The sequence below is a fragment of the Microtus oregoni genome, unplaced genomic scaffold, assembly GCF_018167655.1.
Source record: "Microtus oregoni isolate MIOR12 unplaced genomic scaffold, Mior012 000006F_ref0000085, whole genome shotgun sequence".
Lineage (NCBI taxonomy): Eukaryota > Metazoa > Chordata > Mammalia > Rodentia > Cricetidae > Microtus > Microtus oregoni.
In genome coordinates, this window is record NW_024543065.1 from 51,173,371 (window position 1) to 51,197,616 (window position 24,246).

A 24,246-nucleotide genomic window follows, 5' to 3' on the forward strand; every position below is an offset into this window, starting at 1 on the left:
TTTGTGAAGTACTTCCAGTGGAATTGTTTGGCAGGTGCTGCAGAGGAATGAAGAGGAAATATGGCTACTCAGACTGGGTCTGATGGCCAGAGGACTGTCATCTCAGTTCAAAGCTGAGGCAGGAGAGTTAATCCCCAAGTCGAGTGGTTGCATAGGTTACAGAGTGAGTTCAAAACCAGCCTTAGGCAACTTGGTGAGACCCTGTCCCAAAAATTTTAAAGGGGACTGGGGCACAGCTCAGTGGTAGAACCCCTACCTAGAATCCCCCAGTGAGGGGCTGGGGCACAGCTCAGTGGTAGAGCCCCTGCCTAGAATTCCCCAGTGAGGGGCTGGGAGTGAGATTTAGTAATAAAGTACTTGCAAGAGGCCCTCAATTCAATACCCAGTACCCTAAAACAGTAAGTGTGTGATAGTGTTAAGAATATGCATTTGGGGGAAGGCCTTTCCTGGCTTTCCTCTCTGATCTTGCACTCCTCTATCCTCCCCGCCCCTTTTCCTGCTTCTTTTTGCTCGTACTACTTCCTCCCATCCTGCACAAACCATAGAGTCTCTGCTCTCCAGAAGAACATGATTGTCTGAGCTTTAGCTTAGATTACTCAAATTCTCATGGCCTTATTTGCACACAAAATGCAGGGAGCTTGGCCGGGCGGTGGTGGCGCACGCCTTTAATCCCAGCACTCGGGAGGCAGAGGCAGGCGGATCTCTGTGAGTTCGAGACCAGCCTGGTCTACAAGAGCTAGTTCCAGGACAGGCTCCAAAGCTACAGAGAAACCCTGTCTCGAAAAACCAAAAAAAAAAAAAAAAATGCAGGGAGCTTTTGCTGTTTTCTTCATGGCTGTTTCCACACACTCGTGCCAAGTATTTACACAAGCAGGTGCTCAGCCATTGTTGAATGAAGGAATAAGTCCTGGGGACGCGCCTCAGTCGACAGAGTGCTCGCCTGGCAGGCGTGAGGCCGTGAGTTCCATCCCCAGCACCGTCTGAATTAGGTGTCATGCTGAACTCCTGTGATCCCAGTACTTGGGAGACATAGACTTGGGGAATTCAAGGCCATCCTCAACTACATAATTTGAGACCAGCCTGGCCTATGTGAGAGTCTGTCTCAAAAAAATTAAATTGAATGTGGGTCAGGCATGGTGACCTTTAATCTCAGCACTGGGGAGACAGATGCAGGCGGATCTCTGTGATCTTGAGACCAGCCTGGTCTGCAGAGTGTGTTCCAGACCTGCCAAGGCTGCACAGAAAAACTTGGTTGCAAAGAAGAAAAAAAAAGATGGAATGAGTGAGCGAGTGAAGATGGTTCTGTGCTGTCTTTCTTCGGCTGTTGTCATGGTCATTGTGATTTCCTTGCTGGGGCCCATGCTGGGATCTTCCTGGAGGTGCCTTCCTAAAATGGGACCCTTCCCTCCCTCCCTCTCTCCCTTCCTCCCACCCTGTATGCCCTGCAGAGGAAGGCGAGTACTTCCTGAAGGTGCTCATCCCCAGCTACGCAGCCGGCTCCATCATTGGCAAAGGTGGCCAGACTATCGTGCAGCTGCAGAAGGAGACAGGAGCCACCATCAAGCTATCTAAGTCCAAAGACTTCTACCCAGGTAAGCCCCAGACACGCCAGTTACCTGAGCTAGACCTCTCTCCTCTCCGCTTTCCTGAGCCCTGGGTGTGAGGAAGGTTGTGTTAGAGATAGTTAGAGTAACGGAGGGGGCCTGCCTTTCCTCCCCATAAAAAGTCTGAGCTGCCTGCAACCCAAGGGGCCTGGCCTGAGCAGATGGGGGTGGGGGCAGGGCCAGACAATGAGCTTCTGCATATTCATGACCTCATTTACATTATGCCAGGCAGTTGTGTCCCTTCCCACACACCTGCCGCCTCCGGTCAGTTGGAGCAGCCAGGGTAGGGAGGGTGGCAGGTGTCGTTGTACTGGGCGGGGGCAGCCATCCGAATTACTCATACCCCTCTGTCCATTTGGACTTGTTACCCTAGCTTGCATCCAGTTTAGTCTCCTCTGAGTTGTTTTGAAGAGGGGGCACTTTTTTATTTTTTTTCTTTTCTTTCATTTTTTTCCCCCATTGATACGGTGCTGGAACTTCCTTATGTAGCCAAAACTGACCTTGAACTCCTAGTGCTAGGATTACAGATGTGTGCCCCGCCGTGCCTGGTTTGTTTTCTTGGGGCATTTTGAAAAGAGACTGTCTCACCCTGTAGCCCATTCTGGCCTGTAACCTCCAGTCCTTCCCCTATGGCCCAGTGCTGGGATCACAGACACACCCACCACCATGCCCTGCCTGATGCTTCTCACACAGCTGTTTCTGCCCGTCCCATCTTTTATGCCCTTCTGTCTCTCTCTGCTTCGTTCTGCCCCTCTCTCTGCTCTTGTCTCTAGGGATCTGTCTGGGTATCCCCATCTCCTGTCTTCTCTGGTCCATCTGTCTGTCCTTCTGTCTGCCATCTTTTTCTGTCCCCCCATCTCCCTCTGTTTCCCTTCCAAGTATCTCACCACCCACCCCACCCTGCTTCAAAACTTTATTTGAGCCCACTTAACAGCACCCCTCAGTGAGGCTCATGCTTCTGGCTTCTGTCTCTGTTCTCTTGTCTCTGCCACCCTTTGGGTGCCTATCCTACAGAGCCTCAGCTTCCCGTGGCTCTTCTTCACTGACTTCAGCCCAGCCCATTCCCGCCTCTCCTTAGACTCCATCTTAGTCTCTCTCATCCATATTGTTTTTGTTTTGTTTTGTTTTGTTTGTCTTAGGAAGCACTGAGGCCTCACACACGCCCACCACATAACCAAGGATGACCTTGAACTTCTGTTCCTCGTGCTTTGTGCTTTCACACCCCGTGTGCTAGGATTGCAGGCTCTGCTGCCATTGTGTGAAATATGTGCAGTGCTGGGGATCACACCCAAGGCTTCCTGTACACTAGGCACTGACTCTACCACTGAGCGACATCCCCAGCCCACAACCACACGGGTTTGAACAACCCTCTGCCCTCTCTAAGACCCTTCAAGGTCTCTCACCCTCCATTGCTTCCTCCCAAGGGCAGAGCCTGAGCTTTGGCCTCGAGGAATCCCCGGAAGTCCATAGAGTTGCTCTAACACACTGCCCGCCCGTTCTAGTTCATCCGTAATCCTCTTGCATCTTTTTAGGTCAGATGCCAGAGATGTAGCACAGGATCTGGAGCTGGATCTCTCTCTCTCTCTCTCTCTCTCTCTCTCTTTCTCTCTCTTTATCCCTGGCTGTCCCCCTTTCTTCCTCCATCTCTCTCCTTCCCTCCCTCCCTTTCTCTTCCCAACCTTCCCTCTCCCTAGTTCTCTACCTCTCCTCCCCTTCGCCTTCCTCCCTCCCTCTCTCCTCACTTTTATCCTCTCCCCTCCTCCCTTTCTCTCTATCCACCCCTCTTCTCCCATCCTTCCATTTCCCCTTCTCCCTCTCCTTCTCTTTTCCCCCATGCCCGCTCTCTCCCATCCCTCCCTTTCATCAGTACTTGCTCTCTTTCTCTCAGTCTTGCTCTCTTCTCTTTCTTCCCCCATCTCCTCTATCTTCTTCTTTTCCCTGCCCTCCTCCCTTCCCTCCCTGCCTCCCATCTCACTAAGCTGCTTTGACCAAAAGTTCAGAGAAAAATCTAGTGACCCAGGTGCCCCACCTCCTTTCCTCCATCATCCTGGCCCAGTTTCCTCTTTTCCCTTCTAGCCCACACCATGTGGGTGAGACCTTTCTGCCTGGGACATCTCTGGCTGAGGACATTTGGCTCCTTGCCTCTGCATCACATTCTGTGCTATGAGATGGTAACATTCCCTCCTCCCAACTCAGTCCTTCACCCCAGGGCCAGACTGCTGAGACACCCCAAAAGATAGGACAGTCCTTGATACCACATACTTTGTTCACGACCAAGCCCATGTGAGCCACGTCTGTCTGATCTCATAGACAGACCACCAACTCCTGACCTGAACAATCCAGGACTTTCAGCACCTCCCAACCCCACCCTGCTTCTGTCCTTAAGAACCCAGAACTGTTATTTCTACATGAGTCCGGGGTGCATTCCTGAGACCTCCTGGCTGACATCCTTTCATTCAGTCATTCAACACACACTCTCCTCCTCTATGACCAGGATGGACAGACATGTGGACACAACAATAAGGGAATTCTTGTTCTCTTGGATCTCGAGCCAGGGAGACAGAACCCTGGCTGATGATGACCCAGAGTGGCCAGAGCCAGACTAGGAAGGGCAGAGAGAGCTTGGCAATGAGATGAAGTGTTTGACCCAGACGAGGGAGGCCAGATGGGGGAGGCCAGATGGGCCTGCAATAGCAACTTCAGGTGAGCTAGGGATGAGTGCAGAAGGGACCCCACAAGGGCCTCACAACAAATGCTGAGAGATGTCTGCTGTAAGATGAGGCCGACATGTAGGAAACAGGAGAGAACAGTGTGGCAGTGTGAGATTAGGTTAGGCATGGCATTGTGGAACCAGTGCTTCCAACTACTCAGAAGGGTGGAATAGGAGGATCACAGGTTTAAGGCCTGGTAACTTAGCAAGATCCTGTGTCAACGTTTTAAAAAAGAGGCCGGGCAATGGTGGCGCACGCCTTTAATCCCAGCACTCGGGAGGCAGAGGCAGGCGGATCTTTGTGAGTTCGAGATCAGCTCTGGTCTACAGAGCTAGTTCCAGGACAGGCTCCAAAGCCACAGAGAAACCCTGTCTCGAAAAACCAAAAAAAAAAAAAAAGTTTTAAAAAAGAGGATTAGGGTATGGCTTAGAGTCAAAGAGCCTGTCTCAAATCCCCCAGTGAGGGGCTGGGGTTTGGCTCAGTGGTAGAGCCCCTGCCTAGAATCCCCAGTGAGGGGCTGGGGGTGTGGTTCAGTGGAAGAGGCACTTGCCAAGAATATACAAGGTCCTGCAGGGGTTCAATCCCCAATAACAAAAAACAAAAGCCAGTATGGGACTAAGGTTCTCTCTCTCTCTCTCTCTCTCTCTCTCTCTCTCTCTCTCTCTCTCTCTCTCTCACACACACACACACACACACACACACACTTGTCTGCGTCACAAAGCTAAACCTAAAACCTACCCAGCCTTTAACCTCAAAGAGAAGGGGTCAGAACACACAAAAGGTGCCTTATCTCAGTAATGGAGCCCAGAATTTCAAGTTCATTCCTTTTGGGTCTTTCATGATGAAGTGGAGAACCGGAAGGCAATAAATACTGACCCAAGGCCTCAAAGACTGCTGAGCACACCCCTTCCCTTATTAAGCTAAAACACCTTCAGAGTTGGGGTGTCTGTAAAAATCTCTGGATTCCACTCCTAGGAGCAAAGCACAAACACAAATGTGGCCATCCTCATAATTATTATTGATTTATAACATAGCTGCACCAAGGTGTATTTTTTTTGTTTTTTTTGACAAGGTTTCTTTGTGTAGCCCTCACTATCCTGAAACTCACTCTGTAGACCAGGTTGGCCTCGAACTCACAGAGATCCACCTGCCCCTGCCTCCCAAGTGCTGGGATTATAGGCAACAGTGTGCACCACCAACCCCAGGCTGCAAATGTACAATGTTAAAGTTTTTTTCTTCTATCATTTTTTTACAGTTCTAAGAATTAAACCCAGGGCCTCAGGGTAGCTAGGCAGGTCCTCTAACACTGAACAACATCCCCAGCCCCAAAGTGTAAAATCTGAAATGTTTACTAAATGATGTCATTCTTATTCTTCCTTAACATTAAAAGCAAAGCTTCAAAGCTGTAGAGATGGCTGACTGATTAAGAACATTGGCTGTTTTTCCAGAGGAACCAGGTTTAGTTCCCAGCACCCCACATGGTGGTTCACAACCATCTGTAATTCCCATTCTCTGGCATATGACGCCCTCTGCTGACCTCTCCATGAGCACTGCAGGAACAAACACGCATGCAAGCCAGCACTTGTACACATAAAAGGGGGGTGCTGGAGAGACAACTCAGAGGTTAAGAGTACTTACTGCTCTTCCAAAGGTCATGAGCTCAATTCCCAGCAACCACATGCATCCATAATGAGATCTGGTGCCTTCTTATGGCCTGCAGGCATATATGCAGACAGAACACTGTATTCACAATAAATAAATAATAAAAATAAATAAATCATTCAAAGCAAATCTCCAGGGCTAGAGAGATGGCTCAGCAGTTAAGAGTGCTTGCTGTTCTTTCAGAGAACCTGAGTTCAATTCCCAGCACCCACATCAGGTGACTCACACCTATTACTCCAGTTCCAGAGGATATGGCACTCTCTTCTAGTACACACACACACGGATCTAAACAAAACACTAAGTGTTTTTAAACAAATAAAAAATAGGAGCAAAGCTTTTGTTGTGTATGCCTTCCCGTTGCTCATTCTCACATGTGTGCACGCACACGTAGACACACACGCACACACACACACACACACACACACACACACACACACCAGGCATGGTGGTGTCTATCTGTAATTCCAGCACATGGGAAGTTGGAACCGAAAGACAACTCAAAGAATCCCAAATTTAGCACTGGCTGGATTAGGATTAAGAGCACAGAACCTATACTAGGTATAGTGGCATATGTGTGTCACTTCAGTACTTGGTAAACTAAGGCAGGAGGATGGCAGGTACATGGCCAATCTGGACTACAAAGAAAGACATTGCCTCAAAACTGAAGGGAAAAACACTCTGAACTCTGAAGCCAGACAACTGTGTTCAAAATGCCGGATGACGGACCCAGGGAAACAGCTGAGCTGGCAAAGCCCTGGCCATGCAAAAATGGGTACCTGAGTTCAAATCCCAGGAGCCACGGAAAGTAGAGTGCAGGAGGGTATGTCTGTCCTCCCAGTGCAGAGACAGGAGAATCTCCAAATGCTTGTGGGAGAGTTAGTCTGCCTACTACATACGTGGGGGGAGCAAGACACCCCGTCTCAAATACAGTGAAAGGTGAGAGCCAGCCAACATCAAAGGTTGTCCCCTGAATCATGCACACACACAAGCTCTGATGATTTTGTGCCGCCTGGGTGATCTGGGACAAGACCAGAGACCTACCTCTCAGTGTCCTTAGCAGGACATCAAGGCAACCGAGACATGCCCTGGCTCATATGTCAGGTGAACAAGCAGCATGTCCTCAGAACAGGGCCTGGCGCTGAATGTTATGTAACCACCAGCTGTTATTATAGGACACTTTTTTCAGGACGTAGCAGGGTCCCCCTTACCAAACTCCTGTGAACCCCAGTGTAAGAACTACACGGAGGTAGATGCACACAGACTTCCTGAGTTGGAAGGAAGCCATACAGAGATGGTGACCCTGGCCACTTCTCCCACACTGTCCCTGGGGTTTCCCTTCCCCCCCAACCCTCATTCCCAGCCCAACCCACACCCTTTCCTATTTACACCCAGACAGAGGCAGCCTACAGCTGACTCACCCTTGGCCCACACCAAGCTATTGTTCTTGGGTGGAGGGGGACATAAAAGCAAGGACTATGTTGACAAGGGCAAGGGTATGGGTTTTCGGCATCACGATTGGCCAGCAGACAGAGACACCCCAGACACATGGCGGATTTGAAGAACCAGGCGGAGAGGTAGCAAGGGACAGGTCAAGCTTGGACAATGAGCACACTGCACTGAAGTGATCCACAGACAATGACACTCAGCACTAAGTGTCCCAGACACATAGGCAGAGGGCCTGGCACACATTCAAAAACCTTTTACAGACCCAGGGAGCTGACTGTACAAACCGAGTCCCTCCTGAGGACAGAGACATTCACACACCACATTAGTGAGGCCCAGGCACAGCAACGCACTCATATTCTCACACGGAGCAGGCATGGCCGAGGGTTCTTTGTCTGTGATGCGCACACCACTTGGAGATGGGCACACCAGTACACCTGCCATCCAGACAGCCTCATACAGTCGCTTAAGTCTGCCTGTGTCCTCATATCCACACAGCCATTAAAAGGATGGTGACGGGCGTGCGTGTGTGTGTGTGTGTGTGTGTGTGTGTGTACAGATATTTTTGCACCACATGCTCATCACCCAGACAGCTTGGGAACACCTAGAGGCGTGTACACCGCCTTTTTGTCTTGCTTTCACAATTGCAGACGCAGACAGCCAATGGACAGGGCTCATCACTGCACAGCCTCTGTGGCTTGCATGCCAAAGTCTTCTAGCTCCAAACCTTGTTACTCCAGTCGTGCTATATCACCTGTTTTGGGGTGTGTGTGTGTGTGTGTGTGCGCGCGCGTTGCTGAGGATTTAATCCAGGACCTTGTGCATACTAGGTAAGTACCTGACTGAGTTACAACCACAACCCTATTGGGGACTCTAGCCAGGGGCTCTACCACTGAGTCACACCCCCATCCCTTCACTGGGGGATTCTAGGCAGATGCTCTACTGTTAAACTATACCCTCAGTACACAGTATGTTTCTAGTGCAATCTCCTCTGGTCTTTTGCTTAGATACACACCCAATACGGTCATCTTTCCAACCCTGCCCAAGTATACAGATGCTCACATAGCTCCCCACAAGGAGCTTCACAGGTACACACACAGATCGCAATGTAACCCAGAGTCTTTCTCTCCCATGCTTACATTTCAGCATCACCCAGCTTCTCTAATCCCCTTTTCCAATATGCACATACAGAGAATGCCAGGTCAGACCTGCAGCCAGTACCTGGAGGTTCTCCAGAATGGGAAACCGGCCACCCACCCTCTATTCCTAGTCTCTCATTCTCTAAGAGCTGCCTTTGACCTAGCCTGCTCTTCCCCTAGCCACACCCCTGCCCTCCCCCACCCCCCAGACCTCCATCTGGTGGGTCTAGGCTGCACTCTGGCCTCTCTTCTGCCTTTCCCATCCCCCCACCTTCTCCCCATCCTCTCCAAAAGCCCAGAGGCCAGGCGCTGTATGCTTTCAGCGGTTGCCATGGCAACCGAGCCTCATCCCATCCCCCTGGGGGTGGGCTGAGGACCCGGCCAGGCAGACCGATAAGGGGGTTCCAGTTACTGTGGCAACCGTTTCGGGTCTAAGCTCTCCACTTCTGGAAGGGTGGGGGAGGTTGAGTGGCGAGTGAATGGTTGCCACAGCAACCAGGGGGAGCCCACAAGAACTGTGAAGAGGCAGCTGAGCCCTACCTCCCGTGCCCAGGGCTGCTGTGGGCACTTAAGCATCATTCTTCCATCCCCCCAGGGTTGTTTTAGGGGAGGGAGGTAAGTACAGATTATAAAACAGGGATTCCATTCATTCTCTCAGCTAGCTACCCACCATGGATGGACCAGTCACCCACATCAACTGACCCAGACTCACTCCCCAATCTTTGGCTTTCCCTTTCCGTGAAATGGGGCCAGTCTGTCAGGAATGTCTCCATTGCTGTCTGATGTGTGTGTCCCCCTCTGTCCCTTGCTAAACAGGAACTACAGAACGGGTATGCCTAGTACAGGGCACGGCAGAGGCCTTGAATGCCGTTCACAGCTTTATCGCAGAGAAGGTCCGAGAAATCCCTCAAGCGATGACCAAGCCCGAGGTGGTCAACATTCTTCAACCCCAAACCACGATGAACCCCGACAGAGCCAAGCAGGTCAGCTGGGAAATGACAGTGGGTTTCTGTAACGCTGGTGAGGTGCCTGCACAGTGGGTTCTGTAAAAGATCTGATAACGTCTGTCAAACGCCTGCCTGCTAGTGGTTAATACACGGAAGTCAGCTCTAATCGTCTAGAAAGGGCTCTCCACTCCTAGGAGTGGGCTGGATTCAGAGGGATTGAAGATCAAGGCTGGCACTCCCATTCATCCATCCTTCCGGAGACACTCCAGCTCCTTTCCTTTCCACCCTTGTCTCTCAAAGCAACCTGCCTCCTACTTCCTGTGTTCACCGGAAGTGACTTCAGTGACAGCCCAGCCCTTCCAGAATTTTAGAATCAGCCTCTTTATCTTCATCCTCCCTAATACCCATTATGGGGATGTAGTGCTTTGCTTAGCGAAAGAGAGGAGCCGGTCCCCGTCCTACCCACTCGTCTAGAAAGGATGGAGACGAGAAGGCAGCCTCTTGGTTGCCTTAGTTACCAGGAAGCGGTGGTGTAAGGGGTGTGGCAGAGAGCGGACCAATGGTTTCCTGAGCCTCTCCAGTTGCCATGACGATATGGCGCCTGGGACCAGTGGGCTTTTAGGATAGAACTCCTGTTTTGCGGTCTTGGGTTTTTCGTTTGTTTTTGTTTTTTGAGACCCGGACCCAGTCGGGGGAGGGGGTGAGAGGAGGAACGCAGGGATAGATACTAGCGCTCCGGGTTTTCCCTTCATCCCCGTATACACGAGCTCTTGACACAAAGGAGAAGTGTCCAACGCCGGCTAGTAGAGCGCCTGCGAGAGCTTCAAGTCCATCTAGAAAGCAAAGGCTTTGTTTTAAGATACTGGGATTTTTCAGCTCCGGTATTGAAGAGACATAAACCTGAATTCTCCCAAATCCTGGGGGACATAGTGGGCGGAGAGCCCTGTAGGAACACGTTCCTAGTGACCTCTGCCCACCAAAAAAAAAAAAAAAAAAAAAAAAAAAAAAAAAAAAAAAAATGTTGCCGGCTTGAGGCTTTTTGCGCACGGCTGCTGTCCTTGGTGCTGAAGACGCCGGGCTCCTAGCGCCCCGCCAGGTCTCTCCAAAATGCTTTCACACCCAACAGAGGGTGAATTCTACACCGCTTAGAGAGACAGGAATGGCCCCTTTCCTCCGCTTTAGTGGTGGTCACAAGGGAGTGGGATTCATCGAATGTTTGTGGATGTTGCGTGGGAAATGGGATCAGTACAATTTAGGCCTTACAGCTGCACAGGACAGTCAGAAGATTGCAGAACCAGGATCTATCCTTTATCTTGTCATCCTGAGGCGTCAATGAAAGAGTGAGTGGCTGGAGACCCAGGCTGTGGAGTCACATTTAAGTTGCACCCTCAGTTTTTCCCTACTAGTTTTGTGACCCTGAGCAGATGAAAAGATTGTGACTGCTCCTTGCCTGGTTTTCCACATTTGTAAAATGAGATTTATCATGGTATAGATTTGTGAATGGTGGTTAACACATTGGTGTGTGAAAAGCATTTATGTGGATGCCTAGTGCATAGAAAGTTCTAACAAAATGCACTGGGCATGGTGGTCCATTGTATTCTGGCATTGAGGTGGTGGAAGCAGGAAGATGGAGGAAGATTCAGGATATCTTGGGCTACATAGCAAGACTCTACTCCCCCCTTCAAGAACAAAATGGTAGCTGCTCTGGCTTTTGTTTTGAGACAAGACCCATACTGTAGCCAACACTAGCCTTGAACTCACAGTGATCCACCTGCCTCAGGCTTCTGTGTGCTAGGATTAGAGGCCAGAGACACCATACGTGGCTTTTTTCCCTTTTGCTTTTTAGCACATTGTGTGATGTGCTTGTGTATATGGATTAGTTCGCATATGTACAGGTGCACACACGCATGTGCATATGCGTGGGGGGCTGCCGAAGTTACATCGGTGTCTCCCTTGGTCTGCCTTTTAGGAGGTGCTGGAGAGTCAGACTCCTTACGGTGTCTCCCTCGGTCTGCCTTTTAGGAGGTGCTGGAGATTCAGACTCCATCCTTGATGTTTTCACTGAGTCAAAACCTTTTTTTTCTTTTTCGAACATAGGGCAATTTTTGGAAATTAAGGTTGGCCTCAGATTCACTAGGTAGCCAATGCGACCATCACCCGCCTCCTAAGTGCTGGGCTTACAGATGTGCACCCCCATATCCTGTCTAAATAGTGCTAGAAATTCAGTCCAAAACTTTGTGCATGCCAAGAATGAAATCTACCAACTGATCTACAGTCTCAATCCTGTTACAGCAGTTCCTCCCATGCAGCGTGTGCGTGCGTGCGTGAGTGTGTGTGTGTGCATGTGTGTGCATGCGTGCGTGTGTGCGTGTGTTTATGCGTGTGTGTGTGGTATGCATGTGTGCATGTGTGCATGCGTGCGTTTGCGTGCGTGCGTGTGTTTGTGCATGTGTGTGGTGTGCATGTGTGTGTAGGTCAGAGGGCATCTTGTGGAAGTTGGTTTCTCTTTCCACCACGTGGGTTCCAGGGATAACACTCAAGTAGTTAGGCCAGGCGAAGCAAGCACTTTAACCCACTGAGCCTCCTCACTGACCCGTTTCAGGACGTGTTTTAATCAGGACCTCCATCCATTTCTTTGCTACTTCGGACTTGCTGCATTAGGTGTGTTTGCCTCTGTTTCTGCAGGTCTCCGTTTCTCTTCTGTTATGGCACAGCAGCTACATCCACCCAGGGCTGCACGTGCAAATGTTTTCAAGATTCAGGAAGGGACTAAAAAGCATTGAGGGCTGTGTCCCTCTGAGGGGCAAACCCTCTTAACAGGGACAAGAATGCCCATGATCAGTCTCCCCCCCCCCCCCCCCGTTCTTCTCCTGGGTAGCACAAACCATTTCCACATCATGCAGACATCTCAAAAGAAGCTATGATTCTCAGGAAGCTGCTTTCAAAGGTTAATCCCATTCTTAGTTTATTATTTTTATGTTTTTATTACTTTATTTTGACACAAGGTCTCACTCTATAGCCCAGGCTGGCCTGGAATCCCTATGTTGCTCGAGGTGGCCTCAAACTCAGGGTGGATCTTTCTGTCTTAGCTTTGAAAGCGCTGGCTTGCAGGCATAAGCCACCAGGCTCAGCTGCCATACAAAACTTTTCAGAAAATGCCTGGCAAGTGTTGGCTGCCACTGCCGGGCTGTCTGTCCTTGGTGGTTCTGTTTGGAATTTTCCATAAGCTTGTAAATCCCAGAGGCAAATAACAAGAGTTCTCCTGGCCTCTCAGCCCACCTCCAGGACGGTGTGTGCTCTATGACTCCAAGATTCTAGGCACGTCGGGTACCATCTGTAATCCCAGCACCTGGGATGCTGAGGCAGGAGGATCTCATGTAGCAAGACCCCTGACTCAGAAAACGTTTTTTAAAAAAGTCTTTTTCTGAGCATATATTGTTATTCTGAGATTTGGTACCTTTTTTCTTTCTTTTTCTTTTTTTTCCCCCTTTCTTTTGGTACCTGCCTTTTTAAATTCTTTTCACATTTATTGTGTGTGCGATGTTCATGCTGTGACCACATGTGGAGGTCAGGGGACAATTTGAGGGTATCAGTTCTTGTTCTCTCCCTCCATCTCCCTCCCTCCTCTTTCCCTCTGTCCCCCTTCCCCTCTCCTGCTCCCTCTCTCCGCCCCCCATGTGGGTTTTGGAGCTCTAACTCAGGTTTCTCAGCCTTGGCAGCAAGCGCCATTTCCCAGAGAACCATCTCACTGGCCCAGCTTTGCCTCTTCAAGTATGTATTTCAGGACTCTGTGAGTCTACCCCACGGATGTCAAATTCTGTGGTGCTCTAATCCCGTCCTGAAGGCGGCTGCCAGCTTCGTGGGGGTTTATCTTGTGTGAGTTTTGCCGCTATTCTGTCTTCTTGTGCCTGTTTTGTTTTGTGTGAGTTTTGCCGCTATTCTCTCTTGTTGTGTCTGTTTTGTTTTGTGTGAGTTTTGCCGCTATTCTCTCTTCTTGTGCCTGTTTTGTTTTGTGTGAGTTTTGCCGCTATTCTCTCTTGTTGTGTCTGTTTTGTCCTGAGGTAGTCTCACTCTGTACCTTGGACTAGCCTGTAGCTCGCTACATAACCCAGGCTGGCCTGGAACTCTCAGTTATCCTCCTACCTCAGCTCCCCGAGTGCTAAGATTACAGATATGGGATACTATGCCTGCCTTTCCTTTCTTTACAGTAAAAATGTTCAAATCTTTCTTTCTAGTCTTTTGACGTGGAGATACATGGTAGCTGTATAACATGTGTTAGATTTGGCCAGTTTGGGTTGGCAAGATGGCTCAGCCAGTAAAGGCTCTCACTGCCCAGTCTGACCACCTGAGTTGGATTCCCCAGGATGATCATGAGACTCCTGCAAATAGTCCCTCTGATCACTGCCCTTGCACTGTGACGCACATTAAACAAAAAATCCTTATAGAAGGTCAAAATATAATTTTAGATGACTTAGCAGTTTCATTGTGTTTTACTCAGGATTCTATTGCTGTGTTAAAAAACATTGGCCAAAAACAGTTTGGGGAAGGAAGGGTTTATTTGGCATACAAGTTTCAGTTCACCATCAGAGGAAGCCAAGGCATGAATTTGACAGGAGGAATTAAAGCAGAAACCATGGAGGAACACAATTTACTGGCTTGCTCCCCATGGCTTACTTAACTTGCCCAGGGGTGGCACCACCCACAGTGGGCTGGACTTCCCACATCAATCATTAATCAAAAGACTGTCTCACAGGCTTGCCTTCAGGACAGTCTGCCAGAGGATTTTTTTCAACTGAGGTTCCCTCTTCCCAGATGACTCCAGCACCTGTCAAGTAGACTAAAGGGAAAAAGAAGGAGAGAGAGAGACAGACAGACAGACAGACAGAGACAGACAGAGAGAGAGAGACAGAGAGAGAGACAGAGACAGACAGAGACAGACAGAGACAGAGAGGGGGGGCAGGAGGGTCTAAAGAGGGTGTTCAAGGGTAGATTGGGCAACTCAGGGAGACTCTCTGTCAAGAGTGTAAAAAGGAAAGCTGGGGTGTAGGTCAGTGTCAGACAGTGTCAGAGCACCTGCCTAGCATGTGTGAAACCCTGGGTTGAATGTCCACTACCAGACCAAACAGGGCAGTGTGCAGCTCAAAGCACACATCTACCGCCAGTCAGTTTTAGAACACTTTCTCACCTTCCAAATTAATCTTTTTTTTTAAGTTCTTTTTTAAAGACAGGGAATCACTATGTAGACCGGGCTGGCTGGACTCATGCGGATCCACTTCCCTCTGCCTCCCAAATCATCATGCCCAGTTAAAATTGTCTTATTGTTATTTTGTTTTTGTTTTTTTTAAGATTTATTTATTTATTATGTATACAGTGTTCTGCCTCCATTTATGGCTGCAATGCACGCTAGAAGAAGGAACCAGAACACATTACAGATGGTTGTGAGCCACCATATAGTTGCTGAGAATTGAACTCATGACCTCTGAAAGAGCAGGCAGTGCTCTTAACCTCCGAGCCATCTCTCCAGCCCTTGTTTCATTTTGCTGAGTTTTTGTTTGTACTTGATTAGTTTTGCTTTGCTTTGTTTTGAGATGAAGTTTCACTGCATAGCTCAGGCTACCCTTGAACTCATGATCCTACACAGCACTGAAGTCCTTGAATGTCAGTCATATGCCAATATGCCTAGCTTCCAAATGAAACCCTCAAAACACATTTCTACACTTACTCATTTATTGGACAAAAGAGTGTGTGTGTTTATGATCATTGGTTCTCTCTCTCATTCCACCATGTGGGTCCCGGGGACTGAACTCAGGTCCTCAGGCTTGGCGGCAAATGCCTTTATTCACTGAGCCATCTCACCAACTTTCTAAAGAAACCTTGATCCCCTCCCCAACTATTTTTTTTTTCTTCTCCCTCCACTAACCTACCTCCACTAACCTGCTTTCTGTGTCTGCAGATTTTCCTGATCTGGACACTACTAGAAATACAGTCATAGAATATAAAATCAAGCAGGGTGTGGTGACGTAAGCCTGCAATCCCAGAACTCAGGAAGTGGAGGCAGGAGGATCAGAAACCCAAGATTGTCCTTAGATACATAGTGAATTCCAGGCCAGCCTGGACTATATGAAACCATGTCTTAAAAACAAAACAAATCGGCCGGGCGATGGTGGCGCACGCCTTTAATCCCAGCACTCGGGAGGCAGAGACAGGCGGATCTCTCTGAGTTCGAGACCAGCCTGGTCTACAGAGCTAGTTCCAGGACAGACTCCAAAGCCACAGAGAAACCCTGTCTCGAAAAAAAAAAAACAAAAAACAAAAAAAAAAACAAAAAAAAGGAAAACAAATCTGGGGAGCTGGAGAGATTGCTGAGCAGTTAAGAGCAGTAGCTGCTCTTACAGAGGATCTAGGTTTGATTCTCAGCACTCATACATGGCTGTTCACAGCCATCTGTAAACTCCAGTCCAGATCTGATACCTTCTTCTGGCCTCTGCAGGCACCAGGGCACACAGCACGATACACATACATACATAAAAGCAAAACACCCATAGATATATTTTTTAAGTGGAAGAATATGTGGCTAACCAGAGCCACCATCAAATTCCAGAATATTTCCACTATTTATGGAGCTGTCACTCCAAGCCCTGTCTCCTAACTCTGGCACCCACTAACCAGGTTTTTTATGTTTCATGTGAGCAAAGGCCATAGCAGAAAATTGGGTGTCTTCCTCCATTGCTCTCTGCCTGAGGAAACCCTTGAGAGTCTATTACCAAAACTAGAAGCTCACTGGATAGGATGACTGGCCAGCAAGCTCTTGGGGTCTGTCTAACTGCCCACCCAGTGCTGGAATTGCAGCAAGCAGAACCATGTCTGGCTTTTTAATAGGTGCTGGGGAAGCCAGGCAGTAGTGGTGCATGCCTTTAATTCCAGCACTCGGGAGGCAGAGGCAGGTGGATCTCTGTGAGTTCAAGGCCAGCCTGGTCTACAGAGCAAGTTCCAGGACAGGCACCAAAGCTATGTCTCGAAAAACATAGGTGTTGGGGATTCAAACTTGGGTCCTTGGGGCTGGAGAGTTGGCTCAGCTATTAAGAGCTCGTCTCTCTTCTAGAGGACCTAGGTTCAATTCCTAGCACCCACCTGGCATCTAACAAGTGTCTATAGTTCTTAGGGATCTGTTCTTAGGGATCTGTTGTCCTTTACCGACTTCTGGAGATAGGATCCAAAAACACTCATACACATAAAACAAAAGACTATATCTTTCATAACCGGTATAGTGGTGCACACCTTTAATCCCAGCACTCGGGAGGCCAAGGCAGGCGGATTTCTGTGAGTTCCAGGCCAGGAAGGACTATGCAAAAACCCTGTCTCAAAAAAATAAAAAATAAAAAAAATCATAAAATAAATACCAGGACATAACGCCTACAAAAATTCAGTTCTAGACCTGGCAGTGATGGCGCACACCTTTAATCCCAGCACTTAGAAGGCAAAGGCAGGCATATCTCTGTGAATTCAATTCCAGCCCGATATACATAATGAGTTCCAAGATAGCCGGAGTTAAATAGTAAGATCCTGTCTCAAAAAAAGATTTTTTTAAAGCCGGGCGGTGGTGGCGCACGCCTTTAATCCTAGCACTCGGGAGGCAGAGGCAGGCGGATCTCTGTGAGTTCAAGACCAGCCTGGTCTACAAGAACTAGTTCCAGGACAGGCTCCAAAACCACAGAGAAACCCTGTCTCAAAAAACCAAAAAGAAAAAAAAAGATTTTTTTATTTTTTGATTACATATAGATAGGTCTGTGTTCTGCATACAGATATGTGCATATGAATGCAGGTGCCTATGGGGACCAGAGGTGTTGGAGCCCCTGGGGCTGGAGTTATAGGCAGTTGTGAGCCCCCTGATGGGAGCCAAACTTCAGTCCTCTGAAAGAGCAGCAAGTGTTCTTAACCTCTGAACCAGTCTCCAGCTCCCTAACCAATTTCTGTCAGTGTAGATTTGCATATTCCAGACAGCCATGTAAATGAAACCACGTGACCTTTTACGTCTGGCCTTTTTCACTTACTGTTTTCCAAGAGCATCCATGTTACAGCAAGTGCTATGTCAGTACTTCGTATGTATTTATTCCTAGTACTATTCCAGTACATGGATCCACCTCACGTTGTTGTTCTCACGCAACTTTTTAAAATACGGAAGACTAGGCCATGTAGAGGGCTCAGTAGTCAAAGCCCTGGCCCTACGAGGCTGACAGCCGGAGCTCTAGCTGTGAAACCTGCATAGAAAGGTGAACACAGCGGGGTGAGTGCCCGCTGACCTCCACACACACACACAATTAAACAAACCGTAGAAGAGGTGTGTATAGTTGAGCACTGGTGTGGCAGAAGCAGACAGATCTCTGTGAATTCAAAGCCAGCCTGGTCTACACAGCAAGTCCAAAGACATCAGTATGACTCTATCTTAAAACAAAATAAAGATGGGGAAGAAACTAAATACAAGAGAAATAAAAGGAAGCAATTTGTTGTGAGGTGAATTTTAACATGTAAATATTCAGGTGGGACCACACTGAAAAAAAATGATGATGTCACCACAGTTCACACCCAGACTCCAGAAAGCAATACAGTCACAGTCACAGAGGGATCCCCAGACTTCTTTTGGTTTTTGGGGTTTGTTTTGAAAGTCTCACCGCGTAGGCCAGGCTAGCCCAGAACACACCATGGAGTCCAGGCTGTTCTTGAACTCCTGATCCTCTGGGCACACTGGGTGTGCCACAACTACAGACATTCAAAACCTTGCTAACCTTTAAAAAACAACAAAACTGGGCCTCCAATCACAAACACGTTCTGAGGCCCTGGTCGGATTTTGAGGTATGGACTGTGATCTAAGAGTTCAAGGAGGAAATTGACAGGGAGGATGAGGCAGGAGGATCATGAGTTCCAAGCCAGCCTAAGCTGAAGAGGGGAGAGGAGAGGAAATGGGAGGGGGAAAGGAAGGGAGAGAAATTTGTAAAGATTTGAAACTTTGGGGGAGACTAGGAGCCAGAGCACACAAGGACAGAAGTTGAGAGGGGAGGCGCAGGCTTGAGGCAGACACAGATGGGCTCCCAATGTTTACACCATTAATAAACCTTTACCTGCCACGGAAGAGGTGACATTAGCCGTCCTAGGGACGTGGGGCAGGGTGGCTGGGGGACTCCTAAACTCTGGAATTTTGTTTGTTTGTTTTCCCCTGAGATGGGGTCTTGCTTATGTATATATAGCTCAGGCTGACTTCAAACTTAGCATCCTCCTGCCTCCATCCCCTGGAGTGCGGCGATTAAAGGCAGGCAGCACTACACCCTGCCGGGTATTTCCAAATTTTCCTTTAGGAACCAGTAGGGCTATCCTGACGTTTATCAGGTTACTGCAGTGGGCCTGATGATGGACCCTGGAAGAAAGATAAAACATAAAAAAAAAATGGATTTGAGACGGCTGCGCGCCCCGTTCTCCCCCGCGCAGACTCTCTCTTTCTCCTCCACGCAGGCTAAGCTCATCGTCCCCAACAGCACGGCGGGACTGATCATCGGTAAGGGGGGAGCGACCGTGAAGGCGGTGATGGAACAATCCGGCGCCTGGGTGCAGCTGTCGCAGAAGCCCGAGGGCATCAACCTACAGGAGCGCGTGGTGACCGTGAGCGGCGAGCCCGAGCAGGTGCACAAGGCCGTGAGCGCCATCGTGCAGAAGGTACAGGAAGACCCGCAGAGCAGCAGCTGCCTCAACATCAGCTACGCCAACGTGGCGGGGCCCGTGGCCAACTCCAACCCCACCGGCTCGCCCTACGCCAGCCCAGCAGATGTGCTGCCCGCCGCGGCCGCCGCCTCTGCCGCTGCCGCCTCGGGTCTGCTTGGCCCCGCAGGGTTGGCGGGCGTGGGCGCCTTCCCCGCCGCGCTGCCCGCCTTCTCGGGCACCGACCTGCTGGCCATCAGCACGGCGCTCAACACGCTGGCCAGCTACGGCTACAACACCAACTCGCTCAGCCTTGGCCTCAACTCGGCCGCCGCCTCGGGCGTCCTGGCCGCTGTGGCCGCGGGCGCCAACCCCGCCGCCGCCGCCGCTGCCAACCTCCTGGCGTCCTACGCGGGCGACGCCGGGGCGGGGCCGGGAGCGGGGGCAGCACCGCCGCCGCCACCGCCCCCTGGAGCGCTGGGCTCCTTCGCGCTGGCCGCGGCCGCCAATGGCTACCTCGGTGCGGGCGCGGGGGGCGCGGCTGGAGCGGGGGGCGCGCCCCTGGTGGCCGCCGCGGCTGCGGCCGGGGCTGCCGGCGGCTTCCTGACGGCCGAGAAGCTGGCGGCCGAGAGCGCCAAGGAGCTGGTGGAGATCGCGGTGCCCGAGAACCTGGTGGGGGCCATCCTGGGCAAAGGGGGCAAGACGCTGGTGGAGTACCAGGAGCTGACGGGTGCGCGCATCCAGATCTCCAAGAAGGGCGAGTTCCTGCCCGGCACGCGGAACCGGCGGGTCACCATCACGGGCAGCCCCGCGGCCACGCAAGCCGCTCAATACCTCATCAGCCAGCGGGTCACCTATGAGCAGGGGGTGAGGGCCTCAAACCCACAGAAAGTGGGATGAGGCCTGTGGTGTGCGTCCCCACCCCCTCCCGCTCCTCCTCCCTCCTCCTCCTCCTCTCCCAACTCCCGCCAGACTTCAGCTTGGTGTGACTCCTGCTTGGCTTGGGATGGGGCTGGGGTAGGCCTGGCTGCACCCTCCGTTCTGGTAGTCATAGGCAGGATTGAGTGACGGCTGGGGAGGGGGCTTTTGAGCCCCCTTTCCAGCCTTGAACTGACCCCTCCTCCCTCCCTCCCTGTGCTTGACTGGGCCTGACCCGCCTCTCCCAGGGTCCAGGTCTATGTGATATCTGTATATATTGCATTTTGTTGATTTTAATAGAAAACAAAGCGTTATTTTCTCTTTCTTTCCCTCCTTTTTTTTTCCTTTTTAACTTTTTCTTCTTTTTTTGATAAGGATTCCCCCCTCCTTTATAAGATTTTTGTTGACATATGGGAGGAGGGGAGGGAGCCTCCAGATCACCTGGAATGAGGTGCCTCCCCCAGACACAACATCCTGCCTCTCTGATTGCAGTTCCAGATCCTGGGAAAGTGACGCAAGTAGAGGCAGCCATCCAGGAGTCAGATCTGAAAAGAGGGGTTTGGAACATAGCGCCCCCCGCCCCGCTCCGCCCCAGGAGTCCCACGTTTCCGAAGCTCCACTATCTCCCTGCAGTACTCCCTCGGGTGGAAGTGGAACTTTCTTCCTTAAGCAGATGTGTTCCTGCTGGAAATGATGCCAGCCATGGGATGCCTTAGGTTCTGTAAGCTGCAGTGTTGAGAGGCGCAGGAGCAGCCGTTGTGGCTTCTCGTGGCTTTTCCTAGAGAAACGAGGGTCCCTGTTGTGATGTCACTGAATCAAGTATTTATGGGGTGCTTCCAGTAACTCCCTATGATGTCATAGGAAGTATTTCCTCAGAGGCTGCTTCCTGTACTGGTGAGAGAAAAATCACATCCTGTGAGGTCACAACAAAACCCCTTCCCAAAAGGTCACTTCCGTGATGCCAGAGGCAAAGGCATGTACTTCCTATGGAATCTCGAGGTCACTTCCTGTGGCATCATCGGGATGAAGCATGCGCTTCCTGAGTTGGATAGTGGCCAGTCCCTTCATCCCCCTCCTCCTTCCACACTCTTTAGTGGGTGTTGGCCCTGGGGGAAGGGAATCCCTAGAAAGAGACTGAAGGATGGAACTTGGATCTAATGTGGAGGATTCTGAAGAGAAAAAAAATACTGTCAGGGTCATCTGCATCCACATTTACCATCCCTGAACTTGCCTTGCCAGGCACGCATGGGAGATGAAGCTAGTGAAACTGACTGCTAAAGATCCCCTCCCTTTCCCACTCCTGCCTTTTGTGTGCATGCCTGTGTCTACGTGGCTTCATTTCATTGATGGATGAGCCAAATGTATGGTGGCTCTGTCAGGCCAGTGTGATCTGGTGTAGAGTTAAGTGAGCCTTGCAAAGCTTAGGGTATCTTGGGCTGAAATGCCTTGAGTGGTCTGATGAATTCAATTGGCTTGGTGGCTTCCAGGGAGTTGGTAGATGTTAGCAGTGTTTGCTAGGTCGAAAATGTTCAGTGTGCTCAACCTTAGGCTCTGAAGAACTAGAAGATTCTGATGAAAATGTGACAAGCCAGGCTGCCCTGAGAGTTGTTTGGGAGTGGCTCACTTTGCATGGTGGCTCTGATCAACTCCAAAGACAGATGTCAGGGCCTGAAAAACCTATAGGCTAGGATTGCTGAGACATGCCTGTTCCCACCCATCTCCCCATCCCTGTTGGAGAACACCTTCAGTTCCTCCAACCCCAAGCAGGGTCCTCAGAACCCTGGCTCCATCATCAGCATCTGGGGGGAGGGGTACCCTATGCCCACTCCCTCCTCCATCTGCCCTCCTAGGTCTTCCAGACCCTGCTCTCCTCCATGGCTTTGGGGATAACTGGCCTCCTTATTTCTATCCCTACAAATGAGCGGAGGAGAAAAGCCACCCAGACAATGCCTACCGCTGAAGCCTGGGAGGCCCCTACCCTGTGCAAGAGAGCCACCCCCCAAATCAAAATGTGAAAAATCCCTAGAAAGCAATAGCCTTCGAGGTACCTCGCACTGACTCCCCCTCCCCCAGCCCTTCCACCGGAATGGGAGGCTAAAGCTTGGGCACTGGGGTGACTTTTTCCATGTCCTCATCTCCTCAGTGAAGGGCAGGCCCCACTTCCCTCATACACACCCCATCCCCCACCTCTTATCGCTGCTGCCCCCTACCCCTAATCTCCACACTGAGCCCAGATGGAGATTTTAGTGCCAAAACAATTCTTGATACCACTTTGTACATATCTTCTACAGCTAGGGGCTATTGGGATTGGAGGTGGGGGCGGCCCACAGGGCCATTGCTCCCCTCCACCTCTTAAATGACCTTACAGTATTTCATAGTAGCTCCACCTGCATGTGGGTAGTAATGTATCTAGCTGGAATATCCCCCCTGTAAAGCCCTCAGGCCCTATGAGGAGGGGAAGGAGTGGGGATGAAGCAAGATCTGGGATGGGTGGGTGGGTCAGAAAGGCCATTTGCAACTCATTTGCATCTTCCCCTAGATGGCCTGCTTTCTGGGAGCCTGCTGGCTGGAGTCTGGGTTCTGTACTCCTCTCACGCAGACGTAGCTCTGAAAAGCATCCTCTCGGGTGTCTGTGTGACATGCCGGTCCCTATTAATTTCTTGGGGATCCCTCACCCCACCAGCCCAGGCTATCCGAAAGGTAGTTTGCTAGCTTAGGAAGGAGGTCTACTTACCATATTGCTGCGTGAGGAGCCACACACCTTCCCCCCATTTTACCCTGGGGAGTTCCATCCATCCTCTTCCCTATCCCTTGAAAGCCCTTCTGCAGTCTGACCTCAATCTTCCTGTGCTGTAGTTTGTCCAGACAGACACAGATGCGGACCAGGGATGGGAATTACTTTGAAAATAATAGTAACAAAACCCATTGCCTCCTCCTCTACCCATTAGCCAGTCAGATCTCAAAGAATCTGGGCGGCCTCCTTGCACCCCCACTCTTCAGCACCCAGTAGGTGCTTAGTAAATAAGTGTTGCCTGTTCCTCAAGTCCCTCCAGCTTCCCCCAGCGTTTCTCTATTTCTCTGGCTCCCTATAGCCCACTGGGTTTTCCTCCTGTGGTCCCCTCACCGTTCTCTGTCCTGTCTCTATCTTCGTCTGTCTGTTTTCTTCCCCTCCTAAATTCTCAACACTTTCATTTCCCCTTTAAAATCAAAAAGTGCCAAACTTCCTTGGAACTGAGCCGATCTGGGGTGTGGGGGGGGAGGATCTTCGATGCATGGGAGGAGAATACCTCTCTTAGAGGAGGCCCCTTAAGAGGCAGAGAGAACACCTGCAGATGCTGAGCTAAATTGGGTCCCCTTCCTCGTTCCTCTCACCCTGAGTTTTTCTTAGAATCTTTATAAGAAAAAAAGAAAAAGAAAAAAAAATACTCATTTTCAACTAACCCCTACTTTTTTGGATTCTCCTACCCCAAATTCCACCAGCCAAGGAAAACCCCTTTTGCCTCTTTCTGGGCAAGTCTATAGAAATTGGGGAGGGGGAGAAACAGACCCCATCCTCTTCTGCTGGCCCAAGGGGGTGGTTGTTGGGGAGGGACCTCAAAGCACTTATAACAAGAGGGGTTCTAAAGTGCCAAATTCACCTTCTCCATCCTGTCTCGGGCAAGGCTCTGAGCCAGCCTGCCCAATCATCATCTTTGCCCTCTCCTAGTCAGGAGGAAATTTTGCCGCAATAATTAGCTGGGCAGGGATCGGAAGACAGTGATTTTTGCCATCTCTGTACTGGACTTGTAGGTGGAAATTATAGGAGCTTGGCAAGAGTCGTCTTACAGATGGTTGGGAACCTATACTTGGAATATTACGGTACCACTTGTTTTCCCGCGGTATTTTTTTTCTCCACTCTTAGCCAACCAAATCCCTTGGAATCCCACTCCTTTCTGTTTCTTCTACCCGTCCGTCTGTCCTCTGTCCCGTCACATCCCGCCACCCACCCCACCCGCGCCATTCTTATTATTTTATGGTTGGTTGGTCTCCAGATGTTTGACAGAGGAGAGGAGGTTCCCCTTTGCATGGATTCTTGCTGTTCGAGCCCAAGATAAAAGGTTAATTTGCAAAAGTGTTCACCAGAGCAGCGGTGAAG

General features: G+C 50.2%; 1 protein-coding gene across 1 annotated transcript in view; it reads left to right on the forward strand.

Annotated features, from left to right (window-relative positions):
- Nova2 (NOVA alternative splicing regulator 2) overlaps positions 1-23,715 on the forward strand; it is a 37,979-nt gene extending 14,264 nt beyond the window's left edge. Inside the window, exons 2-4 of the mRNA XM_041653521.1 lie at positions 1,449-1,592; positions 9,376-9,542; positions 19,011-23,715. Of these exons, the coding sequence (XP_041509455.1) occupies positions 1,449-1,592; positions 9,376-9,542; positions 19,011-20,093 (1,394 nt within the window). The 3' untranslated portion in view covers positions 20,094-23,715. The remainder of the gene's footprint in view (positions 1-1,448; positions 1,593-9,375; positions 9,543-19,010) is intronic.
- Positions 23,716-24,246: the final 531 nt, after the last annotated feature.